Source organism: Pelophylax lessonae, assembly GCF_965119305.1.
Source record: "Pelophylax lessonae genome assembly, chromosome: 8".
Classification (NCBI taxonomy): domain Eukaryota; kingdom Metazoa; phylum Chordata; class Amphibia; order Anura; family Ranidae; genus Pelophylax; species Pelophylax lessonae.
In genome coordinates, this window is record NC_138775.1 from 93,625,494 (window position 1) to 93,644,131 (window position 18,638).

Consider the following 18,638-nt stretch of genomic DNA (forward strand, 5'->3'; position numbering starts at 1 on the left):
TATGCTTAAGGCTCTGTTTGCTTCTCTCATGGCGGCCCAGGCGATCGCAAGTTGGACGCAGATGCTTAGGCGCGTCCTAGTGGCCGACTCGGCCTCGCCGGCGACCCTGGATATGGTGGATCAGATCCACCAGGGTGTCATGTATCTGTGTGATGCGGACCTGGACCTGATTCCGTTGGCTGCACGTGTGCACAGCGTGGCGGTGTTGTCTCGCCGCCTGGTTTGGTTAAAATGTTGGTCGGTGGACCAATCTTCACGTAAGACCTTAGCCAATCTGCCTTATGATGGGTCTCGCCTTTTTGGGGAGTCCCTGGATGTGTTGATTAAGGGGATCACCGGGGGTAAGAGCACTCTCTTGCCCCATTTCCCCAAGGCTAAGGGGGCTTCTGGGAAGAAGCATGCTAATTTTCGGCCCCCTCAGGGGTCCTTTCGTGCCTTTCGGCCGCACTACAAGGGCAAACCGTTCAAAGGTCAAGGCTCTCAGAAGAAGCCCTGGTCTGGTAAACAGAAGTCCGGCCAATCCGGACCTGCAGCCCATAACAGTTCGGCCTGAAGGGGCGCCCTCACCCAGTTTTGGGGTGGGGGGACGCTTGCTCGGTTTTCTTCAGTCCTGGTTGGCCCGTGTGCGGGACAGATGGGTTCTGGAAATCGTTCGATCTGGTTACAAGATCGAGTTTCTCTCTCGGCCGGAGAGCAGATTTTTTCCCTCAAATCTTCAACTGTCTCCAGAGCGCTTGCGGGACCTGCACCTGGCGGTGCGGGACCTGAGGGCTCAGGGAGTGGTGGTTCCGGTGCCTCATCGGGACAGGTTTCGGGGGTTTTATTCCAATCTATTCACCGTGCCCAGAAAGGAGGGCAAGGTTCGTCCGATTCTGGACTTGAAGGCTCTGAACCGCTCTGTGCGGGTCCGCAAGTTCCGCATGGAATCCCTGCGGTCGGTGGTGGCTGCCCTGGTTCCGGGGGAATTCATGGCCTCCATCGATTTGAAGGATGCGTACCTTCACATCCCCATATTCGAGGGTCATCAGAGGTACCTTCGATTTGCCATTGCGGAGGATCACTACCAGTTCGTGGCGTTGCCCTTTGGTCTCGCCTCGGCTCCGCGGGTCTTCACCAAGGTGCTTGCACCGGTTCTGGCATTATTGGGGGCCCAGGGCGTTTCTGTCCTGGGGTATCTGGACGACATTCTGGTTCGGTCTGCGACCAGCCAGGGTCTGGAGGAGGACCTGTCTGTCACGATGCAAACTCTGCAGGAGTTTGGTTGGACGATAAATTTTCCAAAGTCGACACTGAGTCCGTCGGTTCGTCTCCCCTATCTGGGAATGATACTGGACTCGGTGCAGGCGAAGGTCTTCCTGCCGGAAGACAAACTCAGGACTCTCCGGGAGGAAGTCAGGTCCCTCAGGGACGTTCCGAACTCGTCTCTGCGGACGTGTATGAGATGTCTGGGATTGATGGTCTCGGCCTTCGAGGCGATTCCTTTCGCACAGTTTCACACGGCGGAGATCCTGTCCAGGTGGGACGGGCGACCTCAATCTCTGGATCTTCAAATCTCGTTGAGTCTTCGCACCAGGGAAAACCTTCTGTGGTGGCTCCAGTCCCCGTTGGTGTCCGGGGGCAAGTCGTTTCGTCCGATCTCGTGGACGGTAATCACCACGGATGCCAGCCTGTCGGGCTGGGGTGGAGTTCTGGGCGTTCTGTCCGCTCAGGGGACTTGGTCGGAGGGGGAGTCTTCCCTTCCGATCAACATTCTGGAATTGCGTGCGATAAGTCTCTGTCTTCATCGCTGGACGGACCGGCTGCAGGGTTGCCCGGTTCGGGTGCAGACGGACAATGCCACGGCGGTGGCCTACATCAACCACCAAGGGGGCACCAGGAGTGCCCGAGCGGCTCGAGAAGTGGCCGACATTCTGTCTTGGGCCGAGACTCATGTCCCGGCGATAATGGCGGTTCACATTCCGGGAGTGGAGAACTGGCAGGCGGACTGAGTCGCCAGACCCTGGATCAGGGGGAATGGTCTCTCCATCCGGCTGTCTTCCAGATGTTGTGCGCGAAGTGGGGTCTTCCAGATGTGGACCTGTTCGCGTCTCGTCTCAACAACAAGGTGAAGAGGTTCGTGGCAAGGACGCGCGACCCTCGGGCAGACGCGTTAGTGGCCCCGTGGCATCAGTACAGGCTGATGTACGCGTTTCCACCGATTCAGTTGCTGTCCAGGTTCCTTCGCAGGTTACACTCGGAACGCAACACGGTGATTCTTGTGGCACCGGACTGGCCTCGCCGGTCCTGGTACGCAGACCTCGTGAATCTGGCGGTCGACGCCCCGTGGCGTCTGCAACTTCGAGACGATCTACTGTCTCAAGGACCGATATACCATCCTGCTTTACAGTCGCTGGCTTTGACGGCCTGGCTGTTGAGACCGAGGTCCTGAAGGAGAGGGGTCTCTCTCCGGAGGTCGTTCATACTTTAATCAACGCAAGGAAGTCTTCCTCGGGGAAGGTTTATTACCGTACTTGGAAGGCCTATTTTGCCTGGTGTGAGTCCAGGGGGTTTTCACCCCGCACGTACTCGGTGTCCCGTGTGCTGTCTTTCCTTCAAACGGGTGTTGATCAGCGTTTGGCGCTGGCTACGATAAAGGGTCAGGTGTCTGCTCTGGCCGTTCTGTTTCAACGTCCCGTGGCTTCCAACCCATTGGTTGGCACCTTTGTTCAGGGTGTGCGGCATCTGGTTCCCCCGAGGCGGGATCCTCTGCCCCCTTGGGACTTGAATCTCGTTCTATCTGTGTTACAACGTGCTCCTTTTGAACAGATCAGGGAGATCTCGTTGTCTATGTTGTCCAAAAAGGTCGCCTTTTTGGTGGCGATCACTTCGGCTCGCAGAGTGTCGGAGCTGGCGGCTTTGTCCTGCAAGTCTCCGTACCTGGTTATTCATTTGGATAAGGTGGTCTTGCGACCTAATCCTTCTTTTCTTCCGAAACGAGTTTCGGAATTCCATCTTAATGAGGATATTGTCTTGCCTTCGTTGTGCACGAAGCCTAAACATCCAAAGGAGGTGAGATTGCACTCTCTGGATGTTGTTCGGGCGATAAGGGTTTACCTTAAATTGACTGAGTCTTTTCGAAAGACGGACTCCTTGTTTGTTCTTCCAGAGGGTCCTCGGAAGGGCATGGCGGCTTCGGCCTCTACCATCGCCAAATGGATCAGGCAGACCATTGAACAGGCCTATGCTTTGCAGGGGAAGGTTCCCCCTGTGCCTGTGAAGGCGCACCCTACTAGATCTCTGAGCACGTCTTGGGCCTGTCGTCATGGGGCTTCTGTAGCCCAGGTGTGTAAGGCGGCGACTTGGTCGACCGTGCACACTTTCACAAAATTCTACAAAGTAGATGTTCAGGCATCGGCGGATGCTTCCTTTGGCCGCAAGGTTCTTAGTGCGGCTGTTCCCTAGGGTCCCTTGTTGGGGACTCCTGGCTGTTGGGATAAGTTTTGTATCCCCTGGTTTTTTGTCTTTTCCTGGGTTGTTGCTCCTGTTGAGCACTTGTTTTTTGCTGTTGCCCAGCTGGTTTCCTTCCTTTGGTAAGGTTCCTTCTTTGATGCGGAGACTGCGTTGCCTTTCGGCGCGGATGCGTTTCCCACCCCTCATGTTTGCACTGCTTTGGGACGTCCCCATATGTGACGAATATGAAGAGGCGGCGACTGTCGGAGGACGTAAGAGAAAACGGAATTTTTGTAAAATCTTACCTGTAAAATTCCTTTCTCTGAGTCCTCCGACAGTCGCCGCCCCCGCCCCTCTTTTGGGGTTTGATTGTATACTCTACTGCTATTCCACTAAAACTGAGATATGGTTGCAGGAAGTAGGGTGGGTGGGTGGGATATGTTAAAAGCTTTATTGTTAACATATTCTGTTGCCTAGCTACTCCTTCAGAGCAAAGTCTAATACCCCCATATGTGACGAATATGAAGAGGCGGCGACTGTCGGAGGACTCAGAGAAAGGAATTTTACAGGTAAGATTTTACAAAAATTCAGTTTTTCTTTTGGTGGTATTTGATCACCTGTGCGATTTTTTTGATCATGCGCTATAAACAAAAAAAGAGCGTCAATTTTGCAAAAATAGCAATATTTTTCACATTTTTTTTATATGAAATTCCCCCCCAAAAAAATGTAAAAATCTAAATTTTTTAACATTTTCGGCCAATTTGTTTTATGCTACCTATGTTTGGTAAAAAAAATCGCAAAAAGCGTATTTTGATTGGTTTGCGCAAAAGTTATCGCGTTTACTAACAAAGGGAAAGATTTTTGTCATTTTTGTTGTTTTTTTTTTTTTTTTTTAACGCGTAATGGCGGCGATCTGCGATTTTTTTTTTTTTTTTTTTTTTTTTTTTTTTTTTTTTTTTGCGGTACTGCGACATTGGGGCGGACAGATCGGACCCTTGACTGACATTTTTGACACTTTTGGGGTTACCAGTGACATTTCTACAGTAATCAGTGCTATACATATGCACTTGTTACTGTAAAAATACACTGGTAGTGAAGAGGTTAACTTTATTTGGGAGGGAGGGGCTGTGTGTGTCCCTAGGGGCGTGCTTTCTACTGTGATTGGCTGTGGCTTGAGCTGTAAGGACACTGATCAACGGATCTACATAGTAGATCCGTGTGATCAGTGTCTTTACACCGAGGAGAATGACAGGCAGCTTGTTTACACAAGCTGCCTGACTTTCTCCCTCTCCCCCGCCGATCGCAGAGGGGGGGTCCGTGACCACGCGGGAGCGGGGGCGCACGCTCGCTCCCTAGACCCTCACAAGCAAGCGACGTAGACCTACGTCAGTTTGCCTGTGAGGGGCTGACCGCCGACGTAGATAGTCGTGCGGCGGTCGGCAAGTGGTTAAGGGCTCTTTCACACTGTGTGTCCGTCGGACGGACTCCGTTTATCTCAGCAGGGGATCGATCCGCCGATCCCCCGCTGAGCTGGAGAATGACAGCTGTTCTCCGCACTGTGTGCGGAGACACAGCTGTCAGAGCCCCATACATCTCTATGGGGGAATCGGATGGGAATGGACCGTTGGTCCGTTCTCATCCGATCCGCTGGACGGATGGAAAATAGGTTTTCCATCTGTCCACATCCGGACATGTCTCTGCTGACATTCGATGCCCCATAGAGATGCATGGGGGGACCGTTCAGATCCGCCAGAAAAAATGACAGGCGGATCTGAACTGTCCACCTGTGTGAAAGGGGCCTTATTGAACAAACTGAGGTTAGAAGCTGATCCATTACTATGCACAGCTGAACCAGATTCTGTGTGTTCCAGTTTTAGTAAATCTCCCATAATGTGATCTTGGTATGCAAACTGTTTTTATAATCAAATATATAATAAAATGAAATACCTTTTCAGTTTGCAGACAGGCCTAATGTTTCTATAACTGTTCTGAGGACAATGTTCAGGCAACCTGCTGCATAAAATGTGCCGTGCTCTGAAATATATTTGCTGAAATCAAAGTTTGATCTTTGCTAAGCTACTTACACAGATCTATTTCGGGGGTGAAGTGTTTATTTCAGTACTGATGCTTAAAATGTGATTTATTATAAAAGTAGCATGTCCCACTGCAATTGAAAAAATATAGCCCTGGGAAGATTTGCACTTGGCCCACGTGGGCAATTAAATCTCTGCTACCAGAAAATATTACTGCTTGCTGGAAGCCGCCTTATTTCAACAAACTGAAATCAATGTAATGCTAATCAAAAAAAAAAACACTGCTGTTTAAATATTGCCAGTGTAGCCCTAGGCTTAATTTCAGTATCTCAAAAAGGAAGCAAGTAAGGACTTGCAATAATTTTGCTTCAGTTTTTGCAATGTATTTAATTGATCTGGAGTCTGATTTTTAATTATCCTGCACTAAACTAAAGTTTCACTTTAGGAGGGCTGGGCCATCTATCCAAAAGATAATAAAATTGTTCTTTTGCAAACTGTCAAAACTGTCGTCAAAACTGTTTGGTGTTTTTTTCTTTTACAGCTCGGGCAACAGCAAGTTCTTTGACCACATCCGTGGCTGTCACTAACGTTGTTCCTCAGCCCTTAGTAACAATGCCAGCAGCTGCCGGATACCAGCCCCTGCCGAATCATTCCATGTATGCTCAGCAGCCTGACAAGGCTTATCTTCCCCCACCATATCCAGGTGAGGCACCTGCCTATTCAAGCTATCCAACTAAATAAGGTGGTAAGTGTCCTTCCTTCCTTTTGCAGCTTTCCCTGCTAACACCATTAAAGAATCGCTTCAGTCATCAGTGAACTAAAAAGAAAGGCGTAACTTTGGAAAGCTTTCACCTGTTTTCGATGTGTCTGCACGCAATCCCCTTCTTTGCATCATGCTAATTGGCAGCACAGTGTTATAAAAGCTTTAGGAGGTCCTATTGCCTCTTGAAAGCGGAGTTCAGCCCCGCTCAGTTCTAACATGCTATCTAGCTGGTTCAGGTTTGCCCAGGTCTAACATGCTATGCTATGCTATCTATCTGGTTCAGGTTTGCCCAGGTCTGACATGCTGAGGAGCAGCTATCGCGCAGAAGCAAAAATATAACATTACTGCAAATTCCTGAAGAAGGCATAAGGAGACTGTAAAAGTAATTTTCTTTTACAGGAAGAATTGTAGTTTTTCTAAACTAATAATCTTGTGTTGCCATTTAGACAGGAACTGTCTGCTGTACTTTCATCAGTCGTGCTTTTGCATCTAAAGTGTAAGCTTACCTTTACAGTTTAAGGAAAGAAAAACATTAAGGCATAATATGTGTAAGCCAAACCATTGCTATGCATTAACGTGTATTGTTATGCGCGTTGCATTGCCCTAAGCATTTTGAGTTATGTATGTGTGGGTGTACTCAACCCCAATATAAGCAGATGACACAAAAACAGAAGGGCAAATGTTTTTCCGATCAAACAGAAACATGCTAGTGTAGACACTTTTTCAGTAATTGTTGTCTGAATCAATATGATTGCCATGTAGAAAAGTCAATATTGCAGCAACAGATTGCAGGGAAACCAGTACAATGTCAACTATTGTTACTGATGGTATTTCAAACAGGTAGGAAGAGCTGCCAAGAACATGACGGACATGTGGTACAAGGCAGATTCTTATTCCTGTAACAATAAAAATATATATACACTATAACCAAAATATGTGCACCATATAGTGATTCAAATTACTCAAGATCTCTTCTGTTTAAATGCTTTTTTCACATCAGCATTGAAACATTTTGCAATCATGCAAGATTGAGTGCTACTACATACGACTTTGCTTATACCATAGGGAGCCATTTGTTTCATGTGTTCAGCCATCAGTTGCTACTCCTAACAATTTACAAGTAATCCCATGTAGCTCCAGCCCTAACAGTGGACAGCCAGCAAGTGGTTAAATCCTAACTCTACATCATCCGCCTGCCTTTCCGCCTCAGCTAATCAGGGATAGCTTTGCATTCATTCATAGAATACCAAGCTTCTCATAAATGGCTGAGCGGCGCTCACTCCTACTCTATTTTGTTCTGGGAGTGGGACAAGAAGTCTCTGTCCAACTACCAGATCACAGCACTGTATACTGTATGGAGCTGAGGCTGCATACAGCTAATGCATGGCACTCAACAAGCACATCTGTTAGTGCAGTAAATAGTTTTTTTGAGCCAGCTTGGCCCAAACAGACTATTTAAAGGGACATTAAATGTGAAGTTGTGTTTTTTTTTTTTTTTTTTTTTTTTTTTTTTTAATGTTAGTAGAAATAGACTATACAGAAATGGCCTGTATAGCATAGCACTTGCAAACGTAATACCTTAATACCCCCATTCACACTTAAGCTTTTTGTAGCTCAAGGCTCCAAAATGCTCAACATCCAAAATCCCATGTATTTTTCTGCTTTTTTCAGACTTTTTTTTGGCTTGTAAGAACTGATTTCCTTCCCCTAGTGCTTTCCATTGGCTAAAACAAACAGAAAAACTGAAACTTTAATATACATTTAAAACGCTTAAGAGCCGGTTCACACTACCACTTTGGAGTCGCCCGTGCAGCACGACTTCATCGCGGCTTGCAAACGACTTCTATAATAGAAGTCAATGCAAATCGCTCCGACTTTGCCCAAAAGTAGTGCAGGAACCTTTTTCTAAGTCGGAGCGACTTGAGTCGCTCTAAACAGAACGGTTCCATTGCACAGCATGGAGCGCTACTTGTCAGGCGACCAGGTCGCCTGACAAGTCGGAGTAGTGTGAACCGGCTCTTAAGCACACGTTTTAAAATGTTTGTATAAACACACAAACACCCGTAAACATACTGAAAGAATAAAACAGAAAATTGCTCCGCTCAGGTGTGAATGCAGCCTAAGTATTTGGTGCCTCCTGGACTTTTTACACCTTTTATTTTGTCCCAGTGACAATATTGGAGGTGATCTATACACCGTGTACAGACCTCCACAAGAAAAGTTATTTCCTGCTCATGTACTTGGCTAGCTGCTTTGGAAAACTGCAGATAAACTCGGCACAGAACATCCTCGATAATCTTTTCTTCTTTGTCATAAACATAACTGAGAAAAAAGAACACAAGCAAATACACCACGGGTAGAAAGGTAACCTTGCTCTTTAATGCTCTCTTGCAGGCTTTATTTTGTGTTTTAATGGTTTAACACTACTGTGTTAATCAAAGACATATGTTTAAATGGCACATTTGCAGATCATGTGGCCTGCTTTGTGGTTTAGCAACATGGTGGGCCCAGTACTGTTTGATTGTGTAATTAAAGGACTGGGCATAAAGTGAAGGAACCAGTTGGGTAGTGTAATGCAATATAAATATGAAACCGTACTTTGTCCTGGCAGTGCAAAGTGACTGGTTCAGTTTATAGTCTTTCCTCTCTGCTACTTATAATAACTTTTTTATTTGCTCCTTCATCAGCATGAATCAAAATACGCAGTACTTGCAGGTATGGGAGAGCATGGAAGTCTTTGTGTTTGTTGCCTGAGTTCTGTCCCCTGTGTAGGTTCAGACCAGAATGACTGGAAGTTTATGTAGGGCCTTGCTGTAGTGGATGAACAAGGCAGGGGGAAGGAAATGGAAGGTAAGTATAAACTGTCACAATAAGATCGGATAAACGGCAGCGCTTAAAATGATTCCAAACAATCCTCCAGGGACGCAAGGCATAAACAATAGTGGAAAGGAAAACAGTTGATCCACCACCAAGAGGGAGAAACACACTGTCTCTTACCAGATTATAATGACTACTGGGTTGAGCAGCAACAAAAATGGTGTGTGAAATCACTTGCTGTTTCCCCTGTTGCCAGTCTGTGCAGGGCAGCAGGCGAAGGTCTGTGACCACTTTGTGCAGAAGCTTCTTAGAGCAGGACAAGCACTGACACCTCCTACTTCTCAGTCCCTCATCCACCACAACATTGCAGTTGCAGGTAATATGGTTGACATTGCTGAGTGAATTGGCCTTTTTTTACCTTAATCCCCTGCCCATTGGAGCAGTGCTTATTTTATCACTTTAAAATGTGATAATAATTATTTAGGTAGGCAAATTAGGTACACAGGTTAACCAATGCATATCGACTCTGCTACATTATATCTTGGCCTCCAGACATCAATTACCTCTGGTTACGAAGGGGTTAAGGTGCTCATACATGAAGGTTGTTGTAAACCTTTTGTGCTAACATGGATTGTCTCTAATTTTTGAGGCCACATTATCTATATCCATTTATGCATTTAAAAACTGGGATTAAAGATGGCATAATCTGTTTCCAGTATGTCCAGGCTTCCCCAGAAAATCTAAGCAGCCCAATTTGACGTATGTGTAGCTAACTCCAGCCAAAATAGTTTTAATTTTTGACAGGTCTGGCTAAGTTTAGAACTTTTTAAGGTCTAAATGGCTTTTTGCCTCCTGACCATTGAGAATGTGGCCAATAGAAAATGGAATTTTGGAAACAAAATGGGGGTTCTAGCCCTTTTCGTTATCTGCTAGAAATGAATGCGTTGCACCTGTCTCTGTCCCTATCGGAGAATTCTCTGGACTTCTGTACCAAAGACCGCATTGTCAGTGGGACTGGAGTGTTATGGTCTCTATTATGACTCACCGTAAAAACCAACAGGTTTAAGACTAGGTTCACTTATGTCCGGTGTGAATTTCACTGCACTTTCACTGCAAATTTCCAAAGCAGCTGTTTAGTGGTTCAGCTGCGATTTCCAGATACGGTTCAGATGCAAATTTTTGGAGCCAGCCGCCAACGGCACCTTTCAACAATAGCTGGTTGTTAAGGAGTGGGCTGGGAAGCTGGCCACCACATCCTTAACAACCAATGACACATCAGCTATCAGCTGGAAATGTAAAAAAAAAAAATTGCTGGCAATTAAAAAAATTAAGCAAATAAACGGACCCCCTCCGTTGTGTTTTAAATACATTTTGGTGTGGGGTTCCCCTTAAAATTCATACCAGACCCCCAAATCAGTCTGGTATGGAGTTTGAGGGGAACCCCATGCCAACATTAAGGTTTATAAGAAAGAAGAAATTTGTTAATGAGAAAAAAGAACACAAAAGCAAATACATCATGGCTAGAGAGGTAATGTAATATATCTTTTTTTTTTTTTTTTGGCATGGGGTTCCCCTTAAAATTCATGTCAGACCCACAGGGCATGGTAAGGAAGGGGGGAGAGACCCCCACTCAGTGTGTGTTTTTTTTTTTTTCTTCTCAAATTTGTGTTCAAAACTGATGACGTGTGCGATTCAAATGCATTCCCATAGAGGGCAATGGGCCTGGAATTCGCATCTGAACCACACCACAATGCTCAGAAAAGGAACGGGACTCTTTTTAAATTTGTGAATTCGCACTGCCGCTGCACCACAGATATGTTAACCTGTTCCATAAAAATCCAGTTTGGTTCACATGTTGGGCGAATCGGATGTGAACGGAGCCTTATGCTTTGCCACGCTAAGAAAACAGTTTTATCTGGAGATCTTCTTTTAATTATTATTATTTTTTCCTTGTGTCTTGCAGGTGCAGATAACTTTGCTTATGTGGATTAACCGTGAACATTTCATTCAGTTTCTGCAAGTACCATGGGTATTTGAGCAACACAGTTTTGTAGTGAACAGAAAATCGGTGTCTGGGTCAAACATCTCTGTTTCCTGTTTCTATGCACTTCCTTTGTAAATGTTTATTGCATTCATTATTTTTATGTTTCATCTCCCTTTTATTAGAGGTAACCTATTGGTCCAGTTATACAGAATCGCTTTATACTTTTTGTACACAGGATGCTAAACCAAATTTGATTTATGTCAAGCTTTCATACGTACTGTACAAACAGGAATTTTTGGTATTCCTCAGAGCTCATTTACATGGGTGCTCAGGCCATTGCAAGTGGCCAGAGCCATTTGCCAGGCCATTCAGCCCCTAACAAGTGAATGGGTAGACATCGGCTGTGCACAGGGTATGCAGGGATGGGTGAATTAACCTAATTGCACAGGTTTTACGTCCTGGTCCGTGCACCATCTCTGCATACTTGTCTGTGCGGGTGAGGCTGCACAGCTTGTGCATACATGTTCACTTTATATGGGTTGTCCTTGAAGCCACAAGGGGCTGAGTGCTCGTGTGAATGAGCTTTTAAATGTAACTTTTGGTGATTCAAAAATGAATGTCTCCTGTATTGAAAACACAGTTGTCCCCATTCATAAGAGTTGGTTCACACTATGGCGACACGACTTCTGGGCGACTTGAACAGGTCGCCGTGCACTGCGACTTCAGCGTGGCTTGCACTGACTTCACATAATGGAAGTCAATGCAAGTCGCTCCGACTTCGGCCAAAAGTAGTGCAGGAACCTTTTTCTAAGTCGGAGCGACTTGAGTCGCTCCTATTAGAACGGTTCCCATTGCACAGAATGGAGCACGACTTGTCAGACGACCAAGTCGCCTGACAAGTCGGAGTAGTGTGAAACAGTAAACAGTACTGTTATCTTATTGTAAAGTAGAACACCACCAGAACTTTTTTTTTTTTATAGTTGAAATGGTAACAACCTGTGTTTTTATTTTTTGGGGGGAGATCCACCCTCTCTTGGCTATGGTGACAGTTGTCACTGGGATAGACTAGAACAAGAATAAGAGGAGATCTTCTCCTTATATAATTGCAAGGGAATCTCTTCAATAAGGAAATAGACTGTAGAAGAACCGACAGATTCTAATTCTTCCATCTATGATCCAAAATGGGGGAAAAAAAGCTTAGACTAGAGCTCTCGTTTAATGTAAAATAGTAGTTTAGTTCTTTATTGAGAAGAAACATTCTTAAAGGGGAAACTATATTGTTTTTGGTTTTTTTTCTTGTTTATACATTTTAAAAACTATTGTTCTTTACATGTTTTTTTTTTCTTACTGTACGTTTTACACAGTGTTTGTTTTTACAAATAAACTTTTAACACATGACCACAGATTCTCAGAGTGCTATGGGTCAGCTAAAGAGCCACCGCAGTAATGCTGTCTGTATTAAAAACCTCAGACAATCATCCAATAAAAAAATGAGTCATTCACTTGTATGTGTAAATTTCAACTGGAAATATTGAGTTCTGTAAACGGGCAGAGTATAAAAGCTGAAAAGAAGTTAGTTATTTGCTGGCTCTTAAGGAGAATGCAGAATACTATGCACTATTTCTTGTTTAGCTATGAAGAGAGAAATATGTATGTATCACCTTTCTTTATGTTAAAGGATGAGCATCAAATAGAGACTTTTAATGTACCAGTTCAATCGTCAAAGCTGCAATTTAGGCTTCCTCTCCATGTCCATTTGTCAGTAAAGTAAAAAACAAAGCCTTAGCCCTCGTTTACATTGTCTGCGGCTTTGAAATCATGTGTTTTTTTTCGGGTGTGACTTGGATTTGTTTCATGCACAGATGTCTATGCAAGTCGAGTCTAAAATCGCCAAAAGTAATGCAGGAACTAATTTTTCAATTCGGAGCGGCACCGCAAAGTCGGCTACGCACCCCTTTGAACAGTGGGATTACCGGCGATAGGGTGCGTTTTGTCATACGACTTGACCTGTTAAATCGCATAACAAGTTGCTCCAATGTGAATGAGGGCTTCCCATCACAAAGGGCTGTTTGAGCTTATTACAGCCACAAAGTAAAATCCAGTCTAATGGCTGGGTCTGGACAAGTTCTCTATATGTTAACCGCTTGCCGGCCAGCCGCCGTAGTTTTACTTCGGCAGGTCGGCTCTGTCCCACGAAACGTCGTACCTGCGATTGGCCACAGGGGGAGCCGCGATCACTGCCCGTGGAGACAAAACGATGGTCTGCTGTTGTAAACAAAGCAGACCACTGTTCTGTCCAGTAATGAACACAGGGATCCTGTGCTCCTCCTATTTTAGGAACACAGGTCTCTGTGTTCATTCAGCAAGCCCATCCCCTACACAGTAACAAAGCATCCTCTTAGGGACACATTTAACCCTTTGATCGCCCCTGCTAGTGTCATTAGTACTGTAACGGTGCATATTTTTAGCACTGATTACTGTAGTAATGTAACTGGTCACCCCAAAAGTGTCAAAAATGGCAGTTAGGTGTCCGATCTGGCTGCCGCAATGTTGCAGTCCCGCTAAAAGCCGCTGACCACTGCCATTACTAGTAAAAAATAAAAATGACAGATCTTTCCCCTAGTTTGTAGATGCAATAACTTATGCGCAAAGCAATCAATATACACTTATTGGGATTTTTTTTTACCAAAAATGTGGCAGAATACATATTGGCCTAAAATTACAAAAAAATTAGATTTTTACATTTTTTTTTTTATTTGGAATACTATGTAGCTAAAAGTAAAAAAATTTGTTTCGTGTTTTTTTTTTTTTTTTTTTTTTTTTTTTTCAGAATTGTCTCTATTTTTTTGTTTTAGCACAAAAAATTAAAAAATCACAGTGGTGATCAAATACCACCAAAAGAAATCTCTATTTCTGGGGAAAAAAATTACATCAATTTTATTTGGGTACAGTGTTGTGCAAACACACAATTGTCAGTTAAAGCAAAGCAGTGGCATATCCCAAAAAATACCCTGGTCATTAAGGGGGTAAAACCTTCTGATCCAGAAGTGGTTAAAGCACCATCTCACTCCCTACGCAGTGTCCCACTGTCATTTATGTCAAACCTTGTTTTGGTTAGGGTGCCTATCTGGAGTCAGACCGGCCTGAACATGAGCCCCATCTTGTCCTTAGATATGCTGCCAACTGCATCTACAGAAACCTTGACTGGAAGCAATCTCTTTCCTTTGAGTGCGATAACCACCTGTCTCATCAGAATTATCCACTGGACTACTATGGCAACTGTCTCTCTGCCAGCACTGGCTCTGGCTACCTGTTACGCACTCTCTCTGCCAGAACTCTTTTACTGCATTTTCAAGAGAGTGGACAGTCACAATACAGTGCATTGCGAAAGTATTCGGCCCCTTGAACTTTTCGACCTTTTGCCACATTTCAGGCTTCAAACATAAAGATATAAAACTGTAATTTTTTCACAAATGCTCTCCATCCAACCTCACTGAGCTCGAGCTGTTTTGCAAGGAGGAATGGGCAAAAATTTCAGTCTCTCAATGTGCAAAACTGATAGAGACATACCCCAAGCGACTTACAGCTGTAATCGCAGCAAAAGGTGGCACTACAAAGTATTAACTTAAGGGGGCTGAATAATTTTGCACGCCCAATTTTTCAGTTTTTTATTTAACAAAGTTTGAAATATCCAATAAATTTCGTTCCACTTCATGATTGTGTCCCACTTGTTGATTCTTCACAAAAAATTACAGTTTTATATCTATGTTTGAAGCCTAAAATGTGGCAAAAGGTCAAAGTTTCTAGGGGGCCGAATACTTTCGCAATGCACTGTATATAAATATATACAAACACGTAAATGTATACATTCATATACATACACAGACTAAGTTAACAAAATATTTGATACATCTACGCTGTTAGTATTAGTCAATCTATATAAAAGAAGACCACTGTCTATCCTAAACAACCCACTAGATGGTGCTAGAAACACAATCCATTTAAATCAGTATTAAGAAAATGTCTGTACAGCAGGGGTGGGGAACCTTTTTTCTACCAAGGGCCATTTGGATTTTTGTAACATCATTCGGGGGCCGTACAAAATGTATGCATAAATGTAATAGGCATTGCTTTGCGGCAAAAAACGCTGTAAAAAATTGCGTGACTTTGAGGTCACAAAAGTGTGAAAGGGGCCTTCAGTAATCAAGGTATAGTGTGCCCCCTTTCAATGCAGAGTGACCACAGCATGCCCCCCTTTCAATGCAGAGTGACCACAGCATGCCCCCCTTTCAATGCAGAGTGACCACAGCATGCCCCCTTTCAATGCAGACTGACCACAGCATGCCCCCTTTCAATGCAGACTGACCACAGCATGCCCCCCTTTCAATGCAGACTGACCACAGCGTGCCCCCTTTCAATGCAGACTGACCACAGCGTGCCCCCTTTCAATGCAGACTGACCACAGCGTGCCCCCCTTTCAATGTAGACTGACCACAGCGTGCCCCCCTTTCAATGCAGACTGACCACAGCGTGCCCCCCTTTCAATGCAGACTGACCACAGCGTGCCCCCTTTCAATGCAGACTGACCACAGCGTGCCCCCCTTTCAATGCGGAGTGCCCAGAGCGTGCCCCCCTTTCAATGCAGACTGACCACAGCGTGCCCCCCTTTCAATGCGGAGTGCCCAGAGCGTGCCCCCCTTTCAATGCAGAGTGCCCCCTTTCAATGCGGAGTGCCCAGAGCGTGCCCCCCTTTCAATGCGGAGTGCCCAGAGCGTGCCCCCCTTTCAATGCGCAGTGCCCAGAGCGTGCCCCCCTTTCAATGCGGAGTGCCCAGAGCGTGCCCCCCTTTCAATGCAGAGTGCCCCCTTTCAATGCGCAGTGCCCAGAGCGTGCCCCCCTTTCAATGCGCAGTGCCCAGAGCGTGCCCCCCTTTCAATGTGGAGTGCTCAGAGCGTGCCCCCCTTTCAATGCGGAGTGACTGAAAACAATGCAGAGTGAACAGCGTGCCAAGCCCCAGTGCACTTGACTTACCTGTTCTAGCGGCGGGCGGCTTTCTCTCTTCGAGTCCTCCCGCCTCCTCGGCCAATGACATTGGCCGAGGAGGAGGCGGATCTGTGAGACAGTAGCAAATTTTCATTCGCTATTGTCACACAAATGGGCGGGCTCGAGGCGCGCTGCTCTGCGCTTCGGGTCCAGCCTTTTCGGAGAATTCAGTGTCAGAACGGAGCCATCGGCTCCTTCTGACACAGCGGGACGGGGGGCCGGACAGAAGGATCGTGCGGGCCGGAGGTTCCCCACCCCTGCTGTACAGTATATGCACAGAAACAACATTTGTGGTATAGTACATTCAATTTCAGGTTGTACTGCCACCTACAGGAGGAACAAAACAATTGTAGGTCATACCGGGATAACCCCTCCTGCCAACATGCCTCAGGTTTTTGCTAGGGTCCTAGGAGCATGGACATCTTCACTTTACCTTGGTTATGTGGGAGATTCTTATTTTTGCTCTTCTTACTCCTTAAAATGTATTCTTCAATTAAAGTGGTTGAAATACTCAGACATGAAATCTGAACAAATCAAAAATTTAAATAATGTTTGTGCCTCGCTCCAAAGTGTAATTTCTTTCTCTGCTGTCTTACATAGTTGGTAAAGACAATAGTCCATCCTGTGTAGGTGTGTCAGTGTCGATTAATCATTTTCCATATCCCTGTATATTGTGTTCTTTTAAATGCATGTTAAAGAGACTTTTAACCACTTAAGCCCCGGAGGATTTGGCTGCTCAAAGACCAGGGGCTATTTTGCGATTCGACACTGCGTGATTTTATGGGACAATTGCGCGGTCGTGCGACGCTGTACCCAAATTAAATTGACATCCTTTTTTCCCACAAACAGAGCTTTCTTTTGGTGGTATTTGATCACCTGTGCGATTTTTACTTTCTGCGCTATAAACAAAAAAATAAACGACAATTTTGAAAAAATAACAATATTTTTCACATTTTTTTTTATATGAAATTCCCCAAAAAAAATGTAAAAATCTAAATTTTTTAACATTTTAGTCCAATTTGTCTTCTGCTACATGTTTGGTAAAAAAAATTGCAATAAGCTTATTTTGATTGGTTTGCGCAAAAGTTATTGCGTTTACTAACTAAGGGAAAGATTTTTGTCATTTTTATTGTTTTTTTTTAACGAGTAATGGCGGCAATCTGTGTTTTTTTTTTCTTGCGGGACTGCGACATTGCGACAGACAGATCGGACCCTTGACTGACATTTTTGACACTTTTGGGGGTACCAGTGACATTACAGTAATCAGTGCTATACAAATGCACTGTTACTGTAAAAAAAATGACACTGGCAGGGAAGGGGTGATCAAGGGGTTAAGTGTGTCCCTAGGGGCGTGATTCTAACTGTAAAGGGGCGTGGCTTTTGATGTAACCACAGAGACATACAATCCTACATAGCAGGATTGTATGATCTCTGCAGTTACACCAGGGAGAATGACAGGCGGCTTTGTTTACATTACCCGCCTGCCTTTCTCCCTCTGCAGCGGGAGATTGTGAGTGGCCAGCGGACATCCAAGCCGCCGGTCACTCACGCGGGGATGACGGTGAACGAGCGGGAGCGCGCCTGCTCGCCCGCGGTGGCGCATGCTCGCCCTCTATTGGCTTGCAGGCGAGTGACGTACCCATACGTCACTTTGCCTGCACGGGGCTGACCGCTGCAGTATATGTACTTGCGGGTCAGCAAGTGGTTAAAAAAAGACTAGCTTCTTTTTTTTTTTTCCCTGCATGAGTCACTTCAGAAACTTTTTCCTGACAGCAAGAGGTAAAAAGGTGACAGGGGCGGAAGCTCCAGCACACAGTCTGTGATTGACAGCCTCAACTCTGTTCCTGTGTGAAGGGGAGTGTGTCCCTTCCCTCCAATCAGCACTTGGAGCTCTTGTACAGGTTTTAACTTTAGCTCCCCCGCCCCCTGCTTTGTGAATATGTGAGAAATCCTTTTATCTCTGGGTTTTAGAAATAGCTGCAAATAAACAGGTAAAACTTTGGCAATATAGTATTACATAGTTAGTCAGATTGAAAAAAGACACATCTGGCTCAACCGATAAAAACAGTAAAGAAAACCCAACCATACAATCCCATATACACAATCCTATACTCGCAGTTGATCCACAGGAAGGCGAAAAAACCCCCAGCAAAGCATGATCCAATTTGCTACATCAGGGGAAAAAATTCCTTCCTCATCCCCTGAGGGGCAATTGGATATTCCCTGAATCAACTTTACCTATTCTTACCCATTTACATTATGTTACTCCTAGTAAAGAATCAAGGCCTTTTTTAAAGCAATCTAGTGAGCTGGACAGAACCACCTCTGGAGGGAGTCTATTACACATTTTTACAGCTCGTACGGTGAAGAAACCTTTCCGTATTTGGAGATGAAATCTGTTTTCCTCTAGACGTAAAGAATGCCCTCTTGTCCTCTGTGTTGACCTTAAAGTGAATAACTCAACACCACGTTCACTATATGGACCCCTTATGTATTTACACATGTTGATCATATTCCCCCTTAATCTCTTCTCAAGAGAGAATAAATTCTGTTCCTCTAATCTTTCCTC

The 18,638-nt window shown here is 45.0% G+C and overlaps 1 protein-coding gene across 2 annotated transcripts in view; it reads left to right on the plus strand.

Moving 5' to 3' along the window:
* Positions 1 to 11,347, plus strand: part of LOC309561983 (uncharacterized protein) — a 46,012-nt gene extending 34,665 nt beyond the window's left edge. The window contains exons 4-5 of one of the 2 annotated variants that reach the window (XM_082266078.1): positions 6,004 to 6,207; positions 11,006 to 11,347. In XM_082266078.1, coding sequence (XP_082122204.1) covers positions 6,004 to 6,203 — 200 coding nt within the window. In that variant the 3' untranslated portion in view covers positions 6,204 to 6,207; positions 11,006 to 11,347. The remainder of the gene's footprint in view (positions 1 to 6,003; positions 6,208 to 11,005) is intronic. The other variant, XM_082266079.1, reaches the window with a different exon arrangement.
* Positions 11,348 to 18,638: the final 7,291 nt, after the last annotated feature.